Source organism: Bombina bombina, chromosome 2 (assembly GCF_027579735.1).
Source record: "Bombina bombina isolate aBomBom1 chromosome 2, aBomBom1.pri, whole genome shotgun sequence".
Taxonomy (NCBI): Eukaryota; Metazoa; Chordata; class Amphibia; order Anura; family Bombinatoridae; genus Bombina; species Bombina bombina.
In genome coordinates, this window is record NC_069500.1 from 188,205,413 (window position 1) to 188,229,570 (window position 24,158).

General features: G+C 37.1%; 1 protein-coding gene across 2 annotated transcripts in view; it reads right to left on the reverse strand.

Moving 5' to 3' along the window:
* SV2C (synaptic vesicle glycoprotein 2C) overlaps positions 1–24,158 on the reverse strand; it is a 370,967-nt gene that overhangs the window by 122,095 nt on the left and 224,714 nt on the right. For both annotated transcript variants that reach the window (XM_053701385.1, XM_053701387.1), the window contains one exon: positions 8,575–8,708. In XM_053701385.1, coding sequence (XP_053557360.1) covers positions 8,575–8,708 — 134 coding nt within the window. The remainder of the gene's footprint in view (positions 1–8,574; positions 8,709–24,158) is intronic.

Genomic DNA, 24,158 nt, shown 5'->3' on the forward strand with positions numbered 1-24,158 from the left:
GTCTTATTGACTGCAGACTACAGCCCAGATTGGCTCTGCCAAAAAAAAATAATTTCGGTGGAGTTTGGCTATTGAAACACATTTGGCTATTGAAATTTTTTTAATATCTCTTTAGCAATTGTTTGGCCTGAGCTGACAAAATACATGGAATAATCTTTTAAACACAAGGCTCAGATTCCATGCACAAGCAACACTGTTAGGCTGAGCCATAATGCCTCTTCTCCTCAGCTTGGATCTTGCACTCCTTAACTTATGTTTTTCTCTAATTTAAAGAGCTCGCTTTGAACCATCTAAATGAGTTTTCTGTAAGGTAATGGCTTGGAAGCTTTGTCCAAATGTACCTCCAGCTACATTCCCAATCCTTTCTTTGTCTCAAGTTTTGTAACAGAAATGTTTAAATGTCCTTGTCCTGCCCAAATTCTCCAGAGACCTGCTAACATTACCCGTGTACCATCCAACTACTCTCAGGACTGCCCAGATTATCCTATAAACCTCCTGGTCCTATAACAGCTTATCATTATAAGATAGAAACATTTTAGAAATTAGGGAGTGGTTTGGTCCTTTAAATGAACCACTGCCCAAATGGTTGACTGTAAGTAATTGAGGAAGTACAATCACAAGAAAGGCGTTTGACTCTGTATGGTGAAGATTTCTTAAAGCTGTTTTTTAACAATCATTTAGCACTCATCATTTTTCTAGTTCTGAGCTGTGTGCAAGGATCTATTCTTATTATGCATTTGGATACTTGAAGTTGTAGGGGAGTTTTCTTTTCCTAGGCACCAGGGAGCATGACTTTTGTTTCCTAGGGATGTACTTTGCAGGATTGCGAAGCAAGCAGAGCAAAAGAATGCTGGACTCTAGGGCAGCGGATGAAACCCTGAGTGTAAATCTGTACTTTCTATATACCCAACAGCTTAGGTGATTGATGTTTAGAGTTACAAAATCATTAAGGAAGCTAGAGACCCTTCTTCTACCAACCTGTTCTGATGATAGGAAAATAAAGAATGTTAAAGTTGAACAAGGATGGACATTTTTAAACTCAGAATGGGTGGTACCTTGTTATTGTACATCAGCCAAGAGGTGGTCTGGTCTACTTGCAAACTTAGCTTCTACTATGAGTGAAAAAAAATGAGCAGAGTGATACGGTATATACTGTATATTATAACTTAAGGAAGCGGACATCCATAGTACTTTAATTCTATATCTCTAAGTAACAGCAGACAATGCATCTTATAATATAGTTTATTTTGTTATATATTTAACGCACACACACACACACACACATGCACACACACACATATATAATATATGTGTGTGTGTGACCCTATAGTTTGCTCATATGTTCAAAATGTTTATTGAAGACTGTATTCATCGTTTTCCTGCCACATAGGCTGGTCATCTGAATTCTGAATACAATCTTGTAATGCAAGAAAGCATTTACACATCTCTTGGTTCATTTTGGTGGTGGATTTGACAAATGAAAATGTTTTAAAATTGTAGACTATTATTTGTAGAAATATTGTTTAAATAAGGTAAAATGTGCAATTCTCATGATAAAAACTGCTTTTGATGTATTGTAGATTCAAACTTCTCATGCATTTAAGAGACATCTGCTCATAATTGCTGAAGTAAATGTTTGGTAATGCATTTGCAGCTTGGTTAGCTTTTTTATTTTTAGAAGATATACGTATATATAAAGTACAATTGTGCTTATATGCACCAAAAACAAGTCTCACTTTAGAAAATATAATGATTTAAACCATAAAAATCAGACCAGATACAAGTTATGAGGTTTCCCCAGGCATGTCTGCTAAGGGATAGATGCTGTATACATTACCAGCTCATAGTGCAATCATAGACACACAGATCACACATTGACTTTTAAAGAAAATAGAACAAGCATAAAAGCCCTTTTACCTGTAAATTGTGTCCCCTAGAAGTATTAAAGCTCTCTTATACTGATCTCACAGGGGTGTATGAGGTTAACATGAGAGTACATTGAGCTGAAAATATTTCCATTTGAAGCATTTACAAACCAAACAGCACTGCATCCATTGTAGTTTAAAGTTTAGTTGGTTCTTGTTTTATACACATTATTTTTTCTTTCTGCATGATATAGTGTATTTGGAATTTTGAAACAATCTCTGCAGCATATTGCCTGTGAGATAAATCAATGAGATCTACAGGAGTAAAATGTTTATAGAATACAATGTGAGCTGTAAGAAAACCACAGACATGCCAAAGAAACATTCCTACTTAGCCTTCTCTAACACCAGGTGTTAAAAAATGCTGTAAGAAAGTAAGAATGCTTTAAAAAATAGAAATGTTAATAGTTTATTTGCATCAATTAACAAAATGCAAAGTAGATGAACAGAGGAAAAATCTAAATCAACTCAATATTTGATGTGACACCTGCACAGTAAGGGATTTTGTATGCATATAGGTGCATGACAATTATTCCAAACAGGTGCTAATGATTTATCAATTTATTTGAAATAATTTTTATTGATATTTAAACAATACAAAAGAATAAACAAGACCTTCACAGAAGACATAGCCACTTAATGACAGATAGATCAATGAGACCAATATTAGTAGACAGTAACTAAGATTTCCTAAAAGCATTTAAGACATTTACATTTGTGTCACTATATAGATGGAATTAATTGGTCGATTACTCCTTAAATAACAGCCACCATGCATCTTGTCTGTCAGTTTGTCTGGGGGACCTGAATGGGGTAAGGACACCCCCTCATTCCCATCTTAACCAAAACATTTATGAAGATCTTGAATACAAAGGGAGTACAGAAAAAAGTTGGGAAAATCAAAGGGGGAAGAGAAGAAGATAAGAGGGGAAGATGAAGAAGAGTAAGAAAAGAGTGCCTCCCAACCATGACACACCCAGTGGAATTTTCATCAATAAGGATAATATTATGATTAACCAACAGATGTATACAGGCATATAAGATCTCTGCTGTATTGGGTCTATTGACAATTCAAACAGTATTATATGGAGTCATGTGTGATCCAATAAAACCAGACTTTGTGAAAAAGCTTCCTGAGTGTCTTGTAATATTGCTGCCTGTGCGGACATATTTTATATGTGCCTAATTTTATGTAAAATTTCATCCCAGGGGGGAGTCCCCTCCTTCCAGTGACAGGCTATACATATACGTGTAGCTGTACATAAAATTTTGATAAATTGATTAATGTCTTTATTAAACTGCCTTAAGCGTACATTCAATAAGGCTTGGTTCATCGACAACTGAATGGGGCTATCTAGTTTTCTACTTAAAAGGATTGATAATTTATTCCAGATTAGTTTAGAGTAAGAGCAGTCCCACCACATGTGTGCCATCGACTTCACAACCCCTGTAACAGAGCTTGGACCCCCGTTTAATGGAATGAGAGGTGATAAGTGGAGTGAGATACCATCTGAAAATTGTTTTAAGGCAATTTTCCTGCATGTCGGCACTCAGCAGGCCTTTACTCGCATTATATATTAAGTTATTCCAGTCGGAAATGTCAATTTCTGTATTGAGGTCGGCCTCCCATTTGAGCTGAACGCTTGTTTTAGTGATTTGTGTGGAAGATTGAATTAGTTGGTATAATTGTGAAATAGCTTTTCTAGGTCTGGATGAGGAGCTACAAATTATTTCTAAGGGAGTGAATTTGTGACCAGTCAATGAAGGTAGGTATTTATGTATGATGGAGGATATCTGAAGATATAGAAATCAATGCAATTTGGAAGTTCAGTTTATCCTGAAGTTGTGTGTATGTCATTAATTTGCCTTTGTCTACTAAGTCTGTGATCCTATAAAGACCTCTGTTTTCCCACTTCTGTATAGCTGGGATCTGTTCTGAAGGTATGATTACTTTTAGGGGGGTCTTGAGGGATCTGTTAGGGAGAATTTTCAGAGACGAAACAAGAGTGGACCAAGCTTTGAGCATGTAATCTGTAATTGGGAATTTGTTAAGTTTTTGGGTTTGAGCTCTATGTGGGTCCCACAGAGCCAGATCTTGAGGATATAGTTTATTTATGTCTGACTCCAACGTGGTCCATCTTATCTCATCTTCTGTTTTGTTAAGGAGAGAAGTTTGGGCTAACCTAGCTGCTTGGAAGTAGTATCTGAGATTTGGTGCGCCAAGGCCTCCCAGTTGCCTATGTCTCGTAAATATTGGTTTAAGAATTCTGGCTTTTTTAGTCCCTCTTATAAAATTGTTAATGCAAGCTTGGAGATTGTCTAGATCACAATTCGGGATGCCTATCGGTAGGGTCCGAAATAAATATAAAATCTTTGGTAACACAGACATTTTGATCGCAGATAGACGTCCAAACCAAGAAAATCTCAGTTTGCTCCATTTAGTGAGATCCCTAGATATTTGAGATGATGTTTTACCCAATTAAACTCAAAGTTTAGTTCTATCAAATTTTTTGTGTGGTCTGGAATAGCAAGAGGCCTGGCTTCACATTTTTCAAGGTTCACTTTGTAACCAGATATAGTGGAGAAGTTCCTAAGGCTGTTGTATAAATTTGGCAGAGATATAAGGGGTTTGGTTAGGAAGAGCAAAACGTTGTCTGCAAAAAGAGTGAGTTTGTAAACTGATTGTCCTATTTTAATACCCATAATGTCTGGGGAGTTTCTAATGTGTTGCGCCAGGGGCTCTATGCAAACAGCAAAAAGGAGAGGGGATAAAGGACAACCCTGTCTCATCCCATTTAAGACCGCAAGCTGTCAGATTGGTGTCCCATTGCCTTAACGCATGCCGAGGGATATGAATATATATATATATATATATATATATATATATATATATCTTTATGTTGGGTCATAAGTCCAGCTTCTTGTATTGTTTGGGGGAAGAAGCCCTGCTATTTTAGCTACTGTTATGGATGATCAGACCACACACAAGGATTAATGGAGGAGTATACCAGATTGGAAATTAGGGTTTGGCTCAGGAAAATGTAATCTAGCTTGAAATATTTTCGGTGTGCTGTTGAGTAGAAAGTGTGATCTGAAGTGATGCCGTATAGCGCAGTCCAAGAGTCAAGTACATTATGTCCTTCCAGAGTACTGGAGATAGATTTAGTTTTTCTGTTGTTTCTAATTTGTGATTGTGTGGTCGGATTTGTGATTGAGGAATTTGCTTGTAGAGGGAGACATTAAAGTCTCCTGCTAGAAATATTCTAGCCGAGTTCCAGTTTGTGAGAAGGTGAGATTTTATTAATGAATTTGTCTTGCTTTTCGTTTGGGGCATAGATGATGCTAAAAATAATTTCCACTTCGTTAATGTGGCCCTTAATGATTAGGTATCTGTCCTCTTTATCTATTATGGATTCTGTGTGAATAAAATTTAAGGAAGAGTGGAGAAGGATGGAAACCCCTCTCTTCTTTTTATCTGTAGTAGAATGAAAGTGTGTTGGGTATTGATTCGTCCAGTATTTGGGAATATGATTAGACTCAAAATGAGTTTGTTGTAAGAAAATGACGTTAGCACCCAAGTGTGTGTATTGAGATAAGGCTTTCCTAAGTTTTGCATCTGAATTTAGATATCTTGCGTCATGGGAGAGTGATTTATCAATTTAATATGTAGGTTGAAACACAATGATTAATTGACAGAAACAGCTGTGTAGGAGGAATAGCACTGGGTGAGGAGAAGCCAGACTCTGATTACAAGTAGAGGTTGCTGAAGTCAGTTTAATTTCAAAAGTCATACACCATGTCAAAACAACAAGACACAAGGTGGTTATACTGCATAAGCAAGGTCTCTCCCAGGCAGAGATTTAAAGAAGAAAGGTGTTTCCAGATGTGCTGTCCAAGCTCTTCTGAAGAAGCACAAATAAATGGACAACTTTGAGAACCTTAAACACAGTGGTTGGCCAAGGAAACTTAGAGCAGCTAATGAAAGACACATCATGCTTACTTCCCTTTACAATTAGAGGAGGTCCAGCAGTGCCAACAGGCTCAGAATTGGCAGAGACAAATGGGACCCTGGTACACCCATATACTGTCCAAAGATGTTTGGTCAGAAGTGGTCTTCATGAAAGATTGTAGCCAAAAAGGCATACCTCTGATGTGGAAACAAAGCCATGCAACTCAACTATGCTTCAAAACACAGGATTTGAAGTGCAGAAAAAATGTCAGCAAGTGCTTTAGACTGAGTCAAAATTTAAACTATTTAAATGAAGCAGAAGGCAGTTTGTTCGCCAAAGGGCTGGAGAGTGGTACAAGAATGAGTGTCTACAGGCAACAGTGAAAACATGGTGGAGGTTCCTTGCAAAATTGGGACAGCATTTCTGCAAATTGACTGGAGGATTTGGTCATATAATGGTCTCCTCAATGCTGAGAAGTACAGGCAGATACTTATCCATCATGCAATACTGTCAAGGACGCATCTTGAAATTTATTCTGCAACAAAATAACAACCTCAAACATTTTGCCAAAGTCATTAAAGACTATATTTAGTGTAAAGAAGAACAAGGTGTCGTGGAAGTGATGGTATGGCCCCCACAGAGCCCTAATCTCAAGATCATTATTGTTTAAATTAAATTAGATTACGCCTTTACTACCCAATCCCTATCTTTGCACAACCAACCTTGTTATATTAGTATACTTTATAACATTTAAATATCTAAATTCCTGCCTGTTTCTAAGCCTCTACAGACAGCCTCGTATAACATGCTTTTTTATTAGCTTTTCACAACACGAGACTGCTAGTTCATGTGGGCGGTATAGATAACAAGGTGCTCAGGGCCGTGGTTTGTGGATGACACTGCACTAATTGGCTAAAATACAAGTCAATAGATAATAAATAAATAGCCATGTGATCAGGGGGCTGTCAAAAGAGGCTTAGATACAAGGTAATCACAGAGGTTAAAAGTATATTTATATAACCATAACCTGTGCAAAACTAGGGAATGGGTAATAAAGGGATTATCAATTTTTTTAAACAATATACATTTTGGAGTTGACTGTGCCTTTAAGTCTGTCTGGGATTACATTAAGAGGCAACTGAGGCTGCCTATATCACCAGAAGAACGGTAATTAGTTCTCTAAGTTGTTTGGAACAACCTACCTCTCAAGTTCTTCAAAAAACTGTGTGCAAGAGTAACTAGAAGGCAAAGGGTGGTCATACCAAATACTGATTTCCTTTAGATTTCCGTCTCTTTATATAAATATATACAGGTGGCCCTCGTTTTACAACGGTTTAATTTGCACCGTTTCAGAATAACAACCTTTTTTTCAGTCATGTGACTGCTATCGAAAAGCATTGAGAAGAAGTGCATTGATTAAAATAGCCAGTAAGTGGAGCTGTCCGCTTGTGTTGCAGCAAAGATATGCAAGCCAAGCAAGCTGAAATTAATCTGTTTAAACAGACCTGAGCTATCGAGCAGCTTGCAAAGGAACAAGATATTCCTGTCTATAAATCAGTCCAGATTGGAATGAATGGAAAGAACTGTTTGCAAGTAAAGTCTATGTTTTGTGATTATTTTATTAGGTTTATAATGCTGTTTAGCAAATGTTTTTGTTCATTTAACTTAGTTTAATTATATATTCTGTGTTGTGTGATTATTTTATTAGGTTTATAATGCTGTTTAGCATTTAAAGTCTTCATTTCAAAGCTTTAAAAATAATGTATTATTTTTTTATATATATATATATATATATATATATATATATATGTATGAGTTTGTATTTTGTACTTTAAGTGTGTATATGTACATATGATTTATATATATATATATATATATATATATATATATATATATATATATATATATATATATATATATATATTTAAAATTAATTAAAAATATGGGGGAGATCTGAGATTAAAATCCTCCATGTCTCAAAAGTAAATCAATATAAATTTTTGCATAGAAAATTAGCACATCTAGGCACATCCTCTGGTGCATTGGTAACAATGTATGTGGAGTTTTACTGGGGAATCGTAAGCGGGGAACTTGCCTAGATGTGCTAATTTTCAATGCAAAAATTTATATTGATTTACTTTTGAGACATGGAGGATTTTAATCTCATATCTCCCCCATATTTTTAATGAATTTTGATTTAACCCTGAAATTAGCTTTACCAATGCAACAACCAGAAATCTATCTCCTACTGACGAGTTCTAAAAAGAATGAAACAAGCACGTCTAGTGAGTGATTTTTGTGTTGTTGCAATAATCCTCTTAAGGGATCGCTGCGTTAAAACAGTATTTGAAGCAAAAACCTGAGATTTTGCATATCTAATTTGCATATCTTACCCAGAATCCTCTGGTGCATTGGTAACAATGTATGTGGAGTGCTACTGGGGAATCGTAAGCGGGGAACTTGCCTAGATGTGCATTAATAATTTAAACCATAATAATTATATTAGAGTGAAATTGACTAAAATGACTAGACCTAGCCAGCTCTGTTACTTATTATGGAAGTTATTAAACATAACATGATAAACTTCTGCAATTACAGTGATGCAGCATTTCACTGAAATATTTTCTAATTCATGCTTTATGTTCATCTTTGATGCTAATGTATTACATATAGGGAAGAAGGTTCCCTGATTAACTTACTTCTAACAGGAACCGTGGGCTTTCTGGCATGAAAGTGAGGGCAACTACTGCTGAAACACAAGGAAGTGCACATACAATGACAAACACTCTCCAACTGTGAAACTGGTAGGCAGATCCCATACTGAAACTCCATCCTAAAAGAAAAGAAAATAGAAAATGACAAAATTTTATCCACAATGTATGCATCTTTGTGAATTAATAGTCATCAAGATGGCTGTATATTATCTGCCACAGTTGTTAATTATAAAGGTAATACAACCCACCCCAGAGGCAGAAGTAATATATCCTTAATTATATCAAGTTATGATTTTTGCATTGCTAATATTACATCTAGATAAAACAAAAAGGCCACACTGGCCTAAGTAAGAAAACATTATTTTTATTACTTAAAACTTTTTAAGGGAAATCAAAGTATTTTTATACTATACATATGCATATACTATGCATAGTATAAATCCGCAATTAAGCACTGCACTTCTCACAAAATTAATATTGTAAAAGCTTTTTGAAAAGTAATTATATTATCAAAATATATATTGTTTTTCTATCTAGGAACACACCCCTTGAAAACTATTATTATTATTATACTTTATTTATAAACAAATTACACAGCGCTGTCTGCTGGTACAAAAGATAAAAGTACAACAATGATACAATATTTTTAAGAGACAGGACAAAATGTATCTAACAAATACAGGAGGAATTGAGGGCCCTATTCCTGTGGGAATTTACAATCAAGAAATTGTAAAAAGATCATCTTGAGAATGTTTATAATATATCTCCTTTGTTGTGGCCAATTAGGGGCAGATGTAAATGAGCTGCTGCACTGATCAAGCAATTATTATGTAGAAATGTGTAGGGTCAGAGCTCTGAATACTGCAGGATGCACTCCAGGTTCTCAAGAACCAGTGGAGGAATCAACATTTTCAAAATGAAATAAAAAAAATGGTTACAAAAATAAATAATATTGGTACATCGTAAAAATTAATTTACTATTCATAATTAAATATTTTGGCCTAGATTACAAGTGGAGCGCTATTTAACGTTCCGTACTCATGCGCTAACCCGATTGTATATTCTAAAGTGTGCTAGCCCAACATGAAAATATGAATTTTTCACATTCCAATGTTCTTCACATAGCACAATAAGTTATATTTATTCATAAATGCATATATATTTTTTTGGTAATATATATATACACATTTACATGATTATATATAGATATAGATATATACAGATATATATATAATCTTTATCCAATAAGGGACTGCACTCGCTGGGTTTAGTTCAAAGAACCTTTTAAATCTTTATTGTGGTAACGTTTCGGGATTCGCAGACCCCTTCCTCAGACCAGATAACAGTGCAAGTGAACAAAGTGTGCAATATATAGCACTAGCCCCACCCATCACATAAAGTAAAAATTGCGCCAAAAACACAATCACAATCACCATGGTGACACATAAACAAGGCCTAATGGCCATACCACCAAAAATAAAAAATAAAATAAAACTGCATATGCAAACATCTTGCATTACCTCATTATAATAGACAATAGTATATACATATATGGAGTTACAAATATAAACATATGAAAGCTTGGTATCAGTTAGTTAAATTATAAATGAACAAGCATGGATTGATAAAACACAGATCAAAGCAAACAGCATACAAAAAGGGAATATGTGTATACACTTAATGGTACGTAACTGGAGTGTCATCACTGTGTATAGTGGCAGGGATCAACAGATAAAATGTGTTTGCAAAAGCCATAAGACGTATTACCATTGTACTTATCACTGGAGCTTAAATGTAATGCGGTGAAGCAAGCCACTAATAGGTTCGCAAAAGGTCTGCTGCTGCGTTACCAATGTCCCCCACAATTAACTGAAAAGAGGCCCAGATGATTCCTGTGTGAGTGTAAAGCTACTGATGGTATATCAGGAATGCATACGTATCAATTGTATAATAGCACCATGATCGCTCACTACAGTGTGTAACAACCAAACCCGCATTTTAGAGATAAGCCTGTGATCCCCAGCCTGACAGAACCTGCGACTGTGTGGTTACTCGATACCGCCCGGCCAGTGCATAGACCACTAATTAAACACAGCATGGATCAGAACATAGAATGTGTGTGAGTGTATTACCTGAATCGGATAAGAGTCATGTCCGTTGTATAGCAAAGCCTAGTGAACGGGCGCGGATCAGCCCGACCCAGCGTGTGTAAGCCTACGTCACGGCCGCATGGCTAATTAGCATAGCCTGTCAGTCACCCCAGTGGGCGTTGCTATGTCCCGGAGTGACAGGATGTTCAGAGATCGAGTGTTGAGTTAAATAGAAGATATATAGAAGTATGTGTATAGGTGTCCACCCAGAACTTACAAGTTACCAAACATAAGGGGAAAGTTATGTAATACCAATACGGGTCATACAGATATAACCGTGCTGATAATACGGGATCAGATATTCTAAAAACCATACATATGTATATGAGCCTGAGCAACTGAAGTAAACGAATGTTATACCCCTGATAGCGCTATGTGTATCTATAACGATAAACAGATAAAGAAGATAAAAGAAGATAGAAAAAAATAGAATACAAAAGTAAAACATAAAAAACATAACAATTTAAACAGATGGCACAATGTGTCAGAGACAAGGCAATTTAGGCAAGACTCAAAAAACAAATCAGACAGAAGGAGGATCAACTGAATCCACCTGGTAGACCGATAGTCTCCGCAAGGGGCTCTTTGCTACAACCATTGGCTCAATATGTAGATGCTTTTCTACAACCTATTGTCAGATCCATGGATTCCTACATTAAGGACTCTGGTGAGCTCATCAGGATACTAAACAATGTGGAAGGAATCACTCAGGAAGATATTCTTGTAACTATGTATGTGAGGAGTCTCTACAGGGTGATCCCTCATGCCGGTGGAATAAGTGCAATTGCAGCAGCATTGGACCAGTATCCATATGTAGGACCACCCACAACCTTCATCCTGAATATCCTTGAAAAATGTCTGAAATTGAATTATTTCCGCTTTGAGAACACCTTCTACCAGCAACTGACAGGGACTGCCATGGGATCGAATATGGCACCGTCATATGCAAACCTATATATGCAGCAATTTGAAAGGGACATCATGGATGTCTACAATCATGGAATGATAAGACATTTTAGGAGATATATTGATGATGTCTTCTTTGTGTGGCATGGACCGGTGAACATACTCATTGAATGCATTACCAGACCCAATCAAGTTTGAGCTAAATCATGATCCTGACAAGATCGACTTCCTTGATCTAAGGTTTTACAAAAAACATGACAGGTTATTCACAACCCTCTACTCTAAACCTACAGACAGAAACTCATTGCTGGAAGCTACGAGGAATCACCCCCCACATACTCGGAAGGCAATAGTTAAATCCCAGATGATACGGGTTGTAAGGAACAACACGGAGGCCACTAACAGAGAACTCCAATTAGACCAAATGGCTGATAAATTCCGACAAAGGGGATATAAAGATGACCTCATTAAGCAAGTCAGAGACGAAATTGCATCTGACAGGGCACAAGACACTCAAGCTACTAACAAGAAAGAGACCCCAAGGAAGGTTTTTACGACTACGTATGACAAAGGGAAGAAAGTGTTGGCTGACTCCATTTGCAATAGGTGGGAGATTCTGGGCACAGACCGAACACTCCCCTTCGGACATATGGATCCACCAATCATAGGGTACAGGCGAGGCAGAAGTCTGAGAGATCTACTCATGCAAACGGATCCACAACAGAGCTATACCAAGAAATGGCTTAAAACTAACAAAATGGGCTGTTACAGACGCAAGGGCTGCACAACCTGCAGCGGTATGATCCCATGCAAAGTATTCAGACACCCCCACACCAACCAGAAATACATTATAAAGCACTTCATTACCTGCACAACGAGCCATGTTGTATACCTTCTGAGCTGCTGTTGTGGACGTTTTTATGTTGGCAAAAAAACTGATAATGCACGCCTAAGAATGGCGAACCACCGCTCAGCTATACGAATTGCCATCGACAAAGGGACCTCGGACCAACCAGTGGCAAGACATTTCCTGCAAGCAGGACATAAGGTAACTGATTTACGCTTTATCTTAATTGACCACGTCCCCCTACTCAGGCGCAGGGGTGACCACGGCAGGGCACTCCTGCAGATGGAGGCCAGATGGATACACAGGCTGGATACCATACACCCCAGAGGACTTAATATGTCTAACGACTGGCACTGTTTCCTCTGAATCCATCCCTCCACCTGTGACTGAAACGTATGACTCTCTGTGCAACATTATAGCCTTACTAACTTACATGGATTATGTTCTACACGTATGTGCCTGCTCTTTCTGTGTTATATGATGCCACTGTTAATTATAGTGACACCTATGGGTTGTGACTTGATCATCCCTGTGATTTCCGCGCTGTCGATGTATCTCTCCTTGGTTTGCCCTCCTATGGCTTTGGCTTTTTGCTCATCTTGATTGCCATTTTTAAACAGGGGGTCAATGATATCCTTATTGAGATCCCACTGTACGAGTCATCTTCTCGGGCACAAGAATCTACAGTCTATGTCACATGTGTTTTGTTATGTAGGTGTACTCTACCATTTAACTGTATTATGTTTCTAACAGACATATATTGGGCATCCTAGCCAATACAGTTACCTATACAGCATTAACTATGCTAATAATATTTAGCACTGTATATGACTACACTCTATCAGCACCAATGTAGATTTATGACCCTCTTTGACAGCGCTGGTCTATCTCCTTCTGTCTGATTTGTTTTTTGAGTCTTGCCTAAATTGCCTTGTCTCTGACACATTGTGCCATCTGTTTAAATTGTTATGTTTTTTATGTTTTACTTTTGTATTCTATTTTTTTCTATCTTCTTTTATCTTCTTTATCTGTTTATCGTTATAGATACACATAGCGCTATCAGGGGTATAACATTCGTTTACTTCAGTTGCTCAGGCTCATATACATATGTATGGTTTTTAGAATATCTGATCCCGTATTATCAGCACGGTTATATCTGTATGACCCGTATTGGTATTACATAACTTTCCCCTTATGTTTGGTAACTTGTAAGTTCTGGGTGGACACCTATACACATACTTCTATATATCTTCTATTTAACTCAACACTCGATCTCTGAACATCCTGTCACTCCGGGACATAGCAATGCCCACTGGGGTGACTGACAGGCTATGCTAATTAGCCATGCGGCCGTGACGTAAGCTTACACACGCTGGGTCGGGCTGATCCGCACACGTTCACTAGGCTTTGCTATACAACGGACTTGACTCTTATCCGATTCAGGTAATACACTCACACACATTCTATGTTCTGATCCATGCTGTGTTTAATTAGTGGTCTATGCACTGGCCGGGCGGTATCGAGTAACCACACAGTCACAGGTTCTGTCAGGCTGGGGATCACAGGCTTATCTCTAAAATGCGGGTTTGGTTGTTACACACTGTAGTGAGCGATCATGGTGCTATTATACATTTGATACGTATACATTCCTGATATACCATCAGTAGCTTTACACTCACACAGGAATCATCTGGGGCTCTTTTCAGTTAATTGTGGGGGACATTGGTAACGCAGCAGCAGACCTTTTGCGAACCTATTAGTGGCTTGCTTCGCCGCATTACATTTAAGCTCCAGTGATAAGTACAATGGTAATACGTCTTATGGCTTTTGCAAACACATTTTATCTGTTGATCCCTGCCACTATACACAGTGATGACACTCCAGTTACGTACCATTAAGTGTATACACATATTCCCTTTTGTATGCTGTTTACTTTGATCTGTGTTTTATCAATCTGTGCTTGTTCATTTATAATTTAACTAACTGATACCAAGCCTTCATATGTTTATATTTGTAACTCCATATATGTATATACTATTGTCTATTATAATGAGGTAATGCAAGATGTTTGCATATGCAGTTTTATTTTATTCTTTATTTTTTATTTTTGGTGGTATGGCCATTAGGCCTTGTTTATGTGTCACCATGGTGATTGTGTTTTTGGCGCAATTTTAACTTTATGTGATGGGTGGGGCTAGTGCTATATATTGCACACTTTGTTCACTTGCACTGTTATCTGGTCTGAGGAAGGGGTCTGCGAACCCCGAAATGTTACCACAATAAAGATTTAAAAGGTTCTTTGAACTAAACCCAGCGAGTGCAGTCCCTTATTGGATAAAGATTGTGTACTTGATTGACTTTGCACCCTGGTCGATGACCCTACAGCATTGGGAGTGCAGACACACATGGAGGATATGATACAGATATATATATATATATATATATATATATATATATATAAAAATATATATGTGAATATCTATTTAAAAATACATAGAACATATTCCCTTATATGCAGAACATTGGAATGTAAAATGTTTACAGTAAATACACAATATAACACTTTATTAAATATGAATATTGCATAAATATGTTTTGAGACATCATATTTTTTCAATAATTTTCATCAGATAGTGTTATAATGAGTGTAAGTGTACTTTGTAATGTATTTTTGATGTGTATTTTGAAACTTGTTTGTTTCTCAAAACAGTTAACCAGAGCTAGGAGGTCTCGCTTACCCAAAGCACGTTAACTTCAATTGCATTTCAACGTTCTTGTTTACATCCAACGTATCCCTTGCGCGGAAGTGTTAACGCGCCACTCGTAATTTGGCCCTTTATAGGGGAATTCAATTTTAAGTCGACCTCCCCTTTAAATATTTTACATCCTATATACATTATATATTACTTACATGTGAATAAGGTAGTTCCACAAATCATTTTAGTAATGCTGATCATACTGTTCTACAAATGCTGAATATGGCTGCAGACAGTTGTATTCTGCAATTTTCAGCACCAGATTTATTTGTGTAATAGCGCAACACAAAAAGATCTGTGCAAATCTAGATCTTTGTGTGCTGCACTCTACATGAATATACAGTATCTGGCCAAATTACCAAATGCTGCTGCCTGCGGCAAACACGAACATTTGCACATACATATTTTAAAATATTATATCCCATAATCATAGGCAGACAACGTTCATAGTAGAACATCTTTATACAAATGCATAGTATGCCTTATAATATCCTCTATATATTATCCAACTGCAAACTTGTGCCGTTATAAATTTCATAATATTCCAGATAACAATGAATCTGCTAGGGCTCAGTTACAGATTATAAAACATAACGAAGGTAACCATCCAACAGAACATTAGAAACATATTAGATCTTTCAAGATATTTATAGAGACCTAATAGCCAAGCAAAACAAAGTTTCTAGAGCTGCAGTTCACATAAGAATTTGCATGTGCGTTATTACTCCACACGAAGATTGATACTTTTGTTATAAACGTCTAATCTATAGTGCTTTAAATAGTAATTTCCAGCTTGTTCTAATGCTGTCAAATGCATTAAAGTATAGTAAAGCAACCATAAATAAAGATTAATGGTGCACTATGGACCATGTTAACACAAATGTTCTGCAAAAGTCTCCAGCAAATGGCATTTTTTTTTAATAAAAACAACTCTTTACAATTTAAGTCACTTTGATGTCGGAAAGATCTCATGTGCTGAGCTTGCTCTCATTTTCATTTTTAAAAAAGGACATTGAACTCAAAATTGAATATCCCAAACAATATTAAATTATGCACAGTGAAAACAACTTTGTAATGTGCTTTTATTTTGCTTGGTTTGCCTGTAAATGTTAAATGCAACGGTTTTCACTTATGAAAGACAGACAGGGGTTACATTTATCCTTAAATGACCACTGCAAAGAAGGTAAAATACACATCACTCACAAAAGACGTTCATGGCAATACCCATTAAAATAACAAAATAATGAAAATTGTGCAAATGTTTACTTTGTAAGAATTTTTTTTGCAATTCAGCTATTAATTTCTGATGCATATATAAAATATTTCAATGCCCTTAAATATTCCTAAACAGATTGTACTTTATTATTATTATTATTATTATTATTATTAATAATAATTAGATAACATTATTTTGGAAGTGAAACTACACACATATTAGTTGCTATTAGTAATTGTTGTGTTTAGACATTGGCACCAGCTGCAATTTTTCCATGTGGGGCAAATTATAAAAAATAAATAAATACCAATTTCAATATTAATGTAGACAAACACACTATAGATTTACAGTTATATATCTATATAATTGTTTTAACAAGATACAAGATTGCCATGTTTAATGACCATGTAATATTTAGAGGGTTATTTGTCACCTAATTTTAAAAAAGATAAAAATGAATCCTTATATTGAAAGGTATGAAGTTTGTTTTATCTCTCTAAAGGTGGTGACCAGTGGTGTAAGCATTTACTGATTTTCATTAATCATGTGACATCTAGAAGGCTTTGTTGACCCTAATAGGAAAGATGAGTCTCTACTCTCTCAAATGAGGTGGTCTTTCTTACATAGATTTTGACGAAAGATAAGAACCAATGGCCCAACAAGTTTGCCCAATATTTCCTAAAAGTATAAACTTATCCAGTTTGTAAGATAGCCTTATTCTTATCCCAGGCATTGTTGAAGTCCCCCACATAGAAGAGATGCAATTTCATCCTATTTCTCTCTTCTTTGAAATGATGGATGTTATAACAATCAAGGCTGTAATGGAGCTGAGTTCTGATGTACATAAAGGTTAAAATTAGTCTCCTAAAAATGTTAGCTGTTTAAAACAAAAGATCATCTGCTCATGGGAAAAAAGTACAGTCATTTTTAACCTTTGGTTTTTAGAAATATTCAAATGGCAGAATGAATTTCAGGGACACTTGTTTTGGCATTATAATATTTGTACATATATTATATGGCCAGGAGTATCTGGACACCTGACCATCACACCTGTATGAGCTTATTGGATATACCATTCTAAAACCAAGGGCATTAATATGGAGTTGACCTCCTCTTTGTGGCTATAACAGCCACATCACTTCAGGGAAGACTCTCCACAATATTTTGTTGGAATTTGTGCCCATTTAGCCAAAAGAGTTTTTGTTTGGCCAGGCACTGATGTTGCTGTGGCTCACAATCAGTTCTCCAATTCATCCCAAAGGTGTTTGTTGGGGTTGATGTCACGATTCTCTGCAGACCACTTGAGTTCCTCCACACCAAACTCATCAAACCATGCCTTTAGGGAACTCAATTTGTAGGCAGGGGCACAGTCAAGCTAGAACTTTGCATTCTGGTAGGTATTGTTCTTCTGGCATCCACCACATTCAAATTCTTCCATCGTACTGCCAGTTAGTGAAGCATGATTCATCACTCTAGAGAACCAGATTACACTGCTCCAGTGTCCAATGACAGTGTGCTTTACACCAATCCAGCCAATGCTTGAGCACAGCTCAACGGCCATGGAAACCTATTTCATGAAGCTCCCAATCACAGTTCTTTTGCTGACTACTCCACTAGTCTCAGAAGAATATATAAAAAAAAAACTTTTTCCATCTCTAACATTGAGTGGATTAGTAACTTGTTCCCTCTGGGCTAGTAGATTTTAACCCCTGAATTGTTAATAAAAGTCCTGTTTAGGAATGCACTCTCATTACAAATAATTAAAAAAAAACAGTACTGGGCTGCACAGTTAAACATTTATATAATAGTCCCAAACCTTTAGTTTCATCTGAAGCAGATGGCACTCACCAGATTTTGTTAACTTTTTTTTGTTATTATTGCAATGACTTTTGGGGACAGTGCGACCTGCCTGAGGAAGAGATCAAAAATGTCAGACCATTTCACCACATTAGATCTATTGAAAACCTAACTATTGTGCTTTTTTTATTTTCTTTTTTCATTTCAAGTGGCTTTGAGTAAATTCAATCAGTTGTTTGACAGGTATTTCCTGCTATCACAAAATACTTTACTGCCCATGATTCTTGGACCTTTTTATTTTTACAGCCTTGATTTCTTGAAAACCAATTTTGGCCTATTTGTCTGTTTCAAACAGAATACGTAGGCCCAAAGCTTTTTTTCAATATTAAAGAGACAATCAATTATAATTTGTTATGGCTTATCATTTTTGCATTGCTGACCCTAGATAACCCAGACATGGTTCATAGGGGTAACATCATACTCAACAGCTGTATGGCCAGTCAACACATCAGTTGATAAACTGGTCATATTAATATTTAATATACTAATATCATTTTAGCCTTAAGAAAAATCATATACGTTCTGGACTGAAAATTCTGACATTTTCAGGAAAAGTCAGTCATTAATGCAATATAAAAACAGGCTCAATTCACTTATTCTTGAAAATCGAATAATAAACATTACATAAGGAAGTTTCTAATTAACAAATACCACATGTTTTAAAATATGTGACATAAATTTCACAATTATCAGAGGCAAACAGCTGGTTTTAATCAACTTGTGTACACTTTTTTCATAAAGGGATGATTACTTAAATTTAGTTCCTGTTTGTTAATGCATTTCTCCTGGATCTATAATTGACCAAATTATTAGCTATTTGCAAACATATTACAACTGCAAAAAAGTATACAATTTGAATATACAAATTTTGGTATTTTTTTTAAGATGCACATTTTGGATGCTGGAATCTTGTCCTAAACATTAAAAGGCATAACTCATTGTGAGCTCACTGTTTAATATAACAAAAGTTTTGCATCAATGCATAACCTAATGATCAAAATAAATACCCCATAGGGAAACTCCAAAACTCAATTCTTCAGAAAATGAATTTATGATAAGACTAAAATGTAGCCACCATTTAGCAAGCGCTACCCAGGTTCTGAACCAAAAATAGGCCGGCTCATAAACTTACATCTTGGCTTTTTCAAATAAAGATACCAATAAAACGATGAAAAATTGATAATAGGAGTAAATTAGAAAGCTGCTTAAAATGACATGCTCTATCTGAAACATGAAAGAAAAAATAGGGTTTCATATCCCTTTAAATATTTTACAAAAAAATGATATAGTATTATTAATTGACCCCCCACCAGTTCTAGTGATCTGATCTTCATCAATAGTCCACGGTTAACAACAATATAACTGATTGACAGTTTTCATACAGTACACAAACCATAAAGGAAGATTAAACTAAAAAAAATTATATCTTAAACCACTCTATGGGGGTTGCTTTTTCATAGTGCGGTTTCACCGCCAGTGGTGAGACCGCGCTATTTTAGGAAGCCAGCAGGATGGAGGGAGGAAGACCCGCGATATTATAAGAAGACAATCCCTTAATGACCAGAGCCGTACAGGGTACGTTGTGGTCGTTAAGGGGTTAAAATGTTTGCGAAGAAAAAACATTCGCCTAGATTACAAGTTTTGCGGTAACAGGGGTGCGTTGCTAACGAGCATTTTTTTTAAAACGCTCCCTTAAAGGGACAGTCTACACCAGAATTGTTATAGTTTTAAAAGATAGATAATCCCTTGTTTACCCATTCCCTAGTTTTGCATAAACAACACAGTTATATTTATATATTTTTTACCTCTGTGATTATCTTGTATCTAAGCCTCTGCAGACTGCCCCTTATTTCAGTTCTATTGACAGACTTGCAGTTTAGCCAATCAGTGATGGCTCCCAGGTAACTTCACGTGCACGAGCACAGTGTTATCTATATGAAAAACATGAACTAACACCCTCTAGTGGTGAAAAACATGTTAAAATGCATTCTTAAGAGGCGGCCTTCAAGGTCTAAGAAATTAGCATATGAACCTCCTAGGTTAAGCTTTCAACTAAGAATACCAAGTACACTAGACTGTCCCTTAAAGACTCTTAACGATGGATGTGGTACAGTGTATGGTGTACTTTGCTAAGCCCTTAATGTGCCCTTCTGGGCTCTTACAGTAATTATTTTAATAAAGTGTATTTTTTTTCATAAATATAATTATTTGTCCTATATTTGTTATAAATTACTAGGAAATCTAGACTTATGGGGTATTCATAAAATCAGGACAAATAATTAATCTAAATTGAGGTATATTTCTTTAGTTTTGTAGTTTTAGTATTAAATTCCTATTTGTTGTTATTTTATGTACCCATATTGGTTATCACAAGAAAGCCCTGCTTGTCTGTTAAAAACTGTATATAATATGTATTGGTGCACAACAGGTCAAAATTGCCTCTGTCATTTAAGCACAGAAACTAGGAAAAACCTTTGCCCTTTAGGGGATATTAAACAGTCTGTTTCATCGTTGTAATAAAAAAGCACTAAGCAGTTGCTTAAACTTAATATAAATCAATGCAATATGTATTATTAATCTATTTAAATGGATTTAACCTTTTATTTATTTTTTTAAACTTCATTTGTTCAGTGTTTATTACTTCCTGTCACAGCCCTACAAGAAGGCTGTGGTCTCTACAGGAAGCTTATCTAGCATGATGTTATAAATATTCCAGAGTTGGTTTAGTATTAAGTGAATAAACTATATAAACAGGGAGTCAGATTTGCTCATGCTCAGAACTTGCAGAATAAAAATTTTACTTTTTTTTTTTTTTTTAAATATTTTATTTTTCCGTGTAGCATACATGAACAAATATAAACAGTGACAAGTCAACTATTTGTAAAGTAAAATAATGCACATTGGATCTGAAACCACACTTGGTTTTCCCTTTTTCTTAAATCTAATTCTTCTCCCTCTCCTCCTCTCACTCCTCCTATCATATCCCTACTACTATCTCAAAGCTCTACTCTCCCCTACCAAAACAGCAAACCGATGGGCTGAGTGCTCTCTCCCCTTGGTTGATAGCATCTCCACTTCCGCCACTGTGCGAAATATCAAAGTCTCTTTAAATGTCCTCTTAAAGTCTCTTCCAAATTTGGAGCCGAGCCAGCTCAATGGCTAGAGAAATTTTCCCCGTTCATCTGGAGGAGAGATGAGCACCAGCCCCTAGTAGGTTGAAGAACTCCCCCCCTTTAACTTTCCCAGCTCTGTCTCTCTCCCTGTAGAACCCGTCCGTTCCTTCTCCCCCTGGGGCGTCACTCCAGGATTCTTACCCACCGTACATTTCCCTAATTCCCCGGTCAATTGTTATCTAAAAGGCGTCTAGGTGAAAATATTCCAGTCACCCCGTAGCTGCGCACTTAGGATGAAGTCAGAGTCTTTAAGTGGGTATAGGATTTGTTTTTGGTGTGTGAGGTCTAGCGTTTTGATGAAGGGTTCCTTGTCCGTCGTGTAATATCCCCTTGTGTGTCCATTTGTTAGTTTATCATCTGTTGTCTCAAAGCTCCTTTGAGCTGTGTTCAGTCTAGGTGGTGTAGGGAGCATCCACTGCCCAAGAATTCCTGGTGTGTAGTATTACATTATGAATGAATTCCAAGTGTTGTCCTATTTTGGACTGTGAGTTTAGGAAAAATACAATTTCTGTCGTGAATCTGAGTATTTCCCCAGTACAACCCTCTAGCCATCTCTGTGTCATTCCCCAGAATTTGGTCAACTTTGGGCATGTCAGCATCATGTGTAGGATATTGGGATCATTGTGCGCACATTTTGGACACAGCCCCGTCGAGCTCTGTACCCACCTGTGAAACATCCTGGGTGTAATGTATACATTGTGAATCAACTTTGTATGAGATTCTCGTATGTCTCGTATGGCCTTTCTCACTTTCGCAAAGCTTTGCTCTACACCCTGGTCAGTTGAGTTTTGTCCCGTCAGTGCGTTCCAGATATTCTGGAGGTGTGTTTTGAGTATATTGTTGGGCTTAGTTTGAAGGGTGTTGTAGGTATGTGAGATGGATGTCATCCCTCCTCTTGTTAAAGTCAAGAGCTTGTAAATGTCACAGTTGCTGTCAGGCATAGCTCCTGTTCTCAGTAGGTTTTGCACATAATGTCTCACTTGGAGGTAAGCAAAGTGATGTGTGTTTGGGATGTTGAAATCATGTTGCAAGTCCCCGAAGGACCGGATTGTCTTCCCATCCTCCATCAAGTTTTGCTTGACTGTGGAGATCCCCCACCCCTCCCACTGTTTGAAGGGTCTCGTAGTGATCCCTGCCGGAAAGTTTGGGTTACCTTTTAGGGGTTGGTAAATTGTATATTTATGCGAGACATTGAGCATCTTTCATATCTTCCACCAAGCCCTTATGGGGTGATAGAGGAGGGGTACCCCTCTGATGATGGGTTCTATCTGTGCATGTGTCATGTGTGGTAGCATCTTCAGGGACCATGGTTTGATAATTTCAGATTCAAGTGAGCTATTAGTGAAGTGGTTTTTGTCTACTAACCAGTCCATCACATACTTGGCCAGGGCTGCCCAGTTATAATGTTCAATGTTTGGGAGTCCAAATCCTCCCAACATAGGCTGACATGTTAATTTGCAATAGTTCAGTCTGTGTTTCTTTCCCTTCCACAGGAAATGAAGGATTTCCCTGTTTAGTGATTTGAGATCCTGTTTGTGTAGTAGTTCAGGCAACATCTGTAGTGTGTATAAGAGTTTGGGGAGTAGAATAATTTTAATTAACCCTACCCTCCCAGATAGTGAAAGCGGTAGGCCATACCAGTTCACTAGTAGCTGTTTAAGCTCCTTCAACAGCGACTTAAAGTTTGCGTCATACCATTTGTCAGGGTTCATTGCCAGAGTAATCCCTAGATATTTAAAAGTGCTGTGAATGATTTTATAATTGTCTCTCAGGGGAATGGAGGGGTGGTTGTCATATAGCCATAGCAGTTCGGATTTGTCTTTGTTTATCCGGTACCCTGATACGTCACTAAACTCAGTAATAATCGTCATAATGGTGGAAATGTTAACTCTAGGGTCACGTATATACAACACCATGTCATCGGCGAAAAGGGACAAGTGGATGATTTCGTCGCCTATGTTAAGACCTAGTGTATCTGTCCTAATTTTTATCGCTAGGGGCTCCAATGCGAGGTCAAAAAGGAGTGGGGAGAGAGGGCACCCCTGTTTCGTGCCTCTCCTGAGAGAAAATGGTTTGGATGGCGTTCCATTTATCAAAATCGCCGCTTGGGGCGCGCTGTATATGGTTTTAATAGCCCTCAGGAAGGGTCCCTGCACTCTGTATTTCCCCAGAGCCGTAAAAATGTGATCCCAGAGCATCTTATCGAATGCTTTTTCAGCATCTACTAGGATCAAGCATGCATCCTCACCAGTCTTAGGTTGGTCTTTACCACTCTTCCCCCAGAAATGCGCAAGTACTAATTGAAGCTGCCTCATGTTTCTAACTGCGGACCTACCCTTCACAAACCCGGTTTGATCTTTATGGACTAGGGAAGGAAGCACCCCCGCCAGTCTATTGGCCAGTATTTTGGTGAACAATTTGTAGTCCACGTTTAGTAGGGAAATTGGTCTATATGAGGACGTCAATAATGGGTCTCTGTCTTGCTTGGGTATAACCGTTACATTCGCCTCTGTGAAGCGATTGGACAATTTGACCTCCCCTTCTAGTATTGCATTAAACAAGGACGCTAGTGTATCCACGGTGTCTACCTTAAGCATTTTGTAGAATTCCCCGGGTAACCCATCCGGTCCCGGGGTCTTCTCTAGTGGGAGCGTATCAATCGCT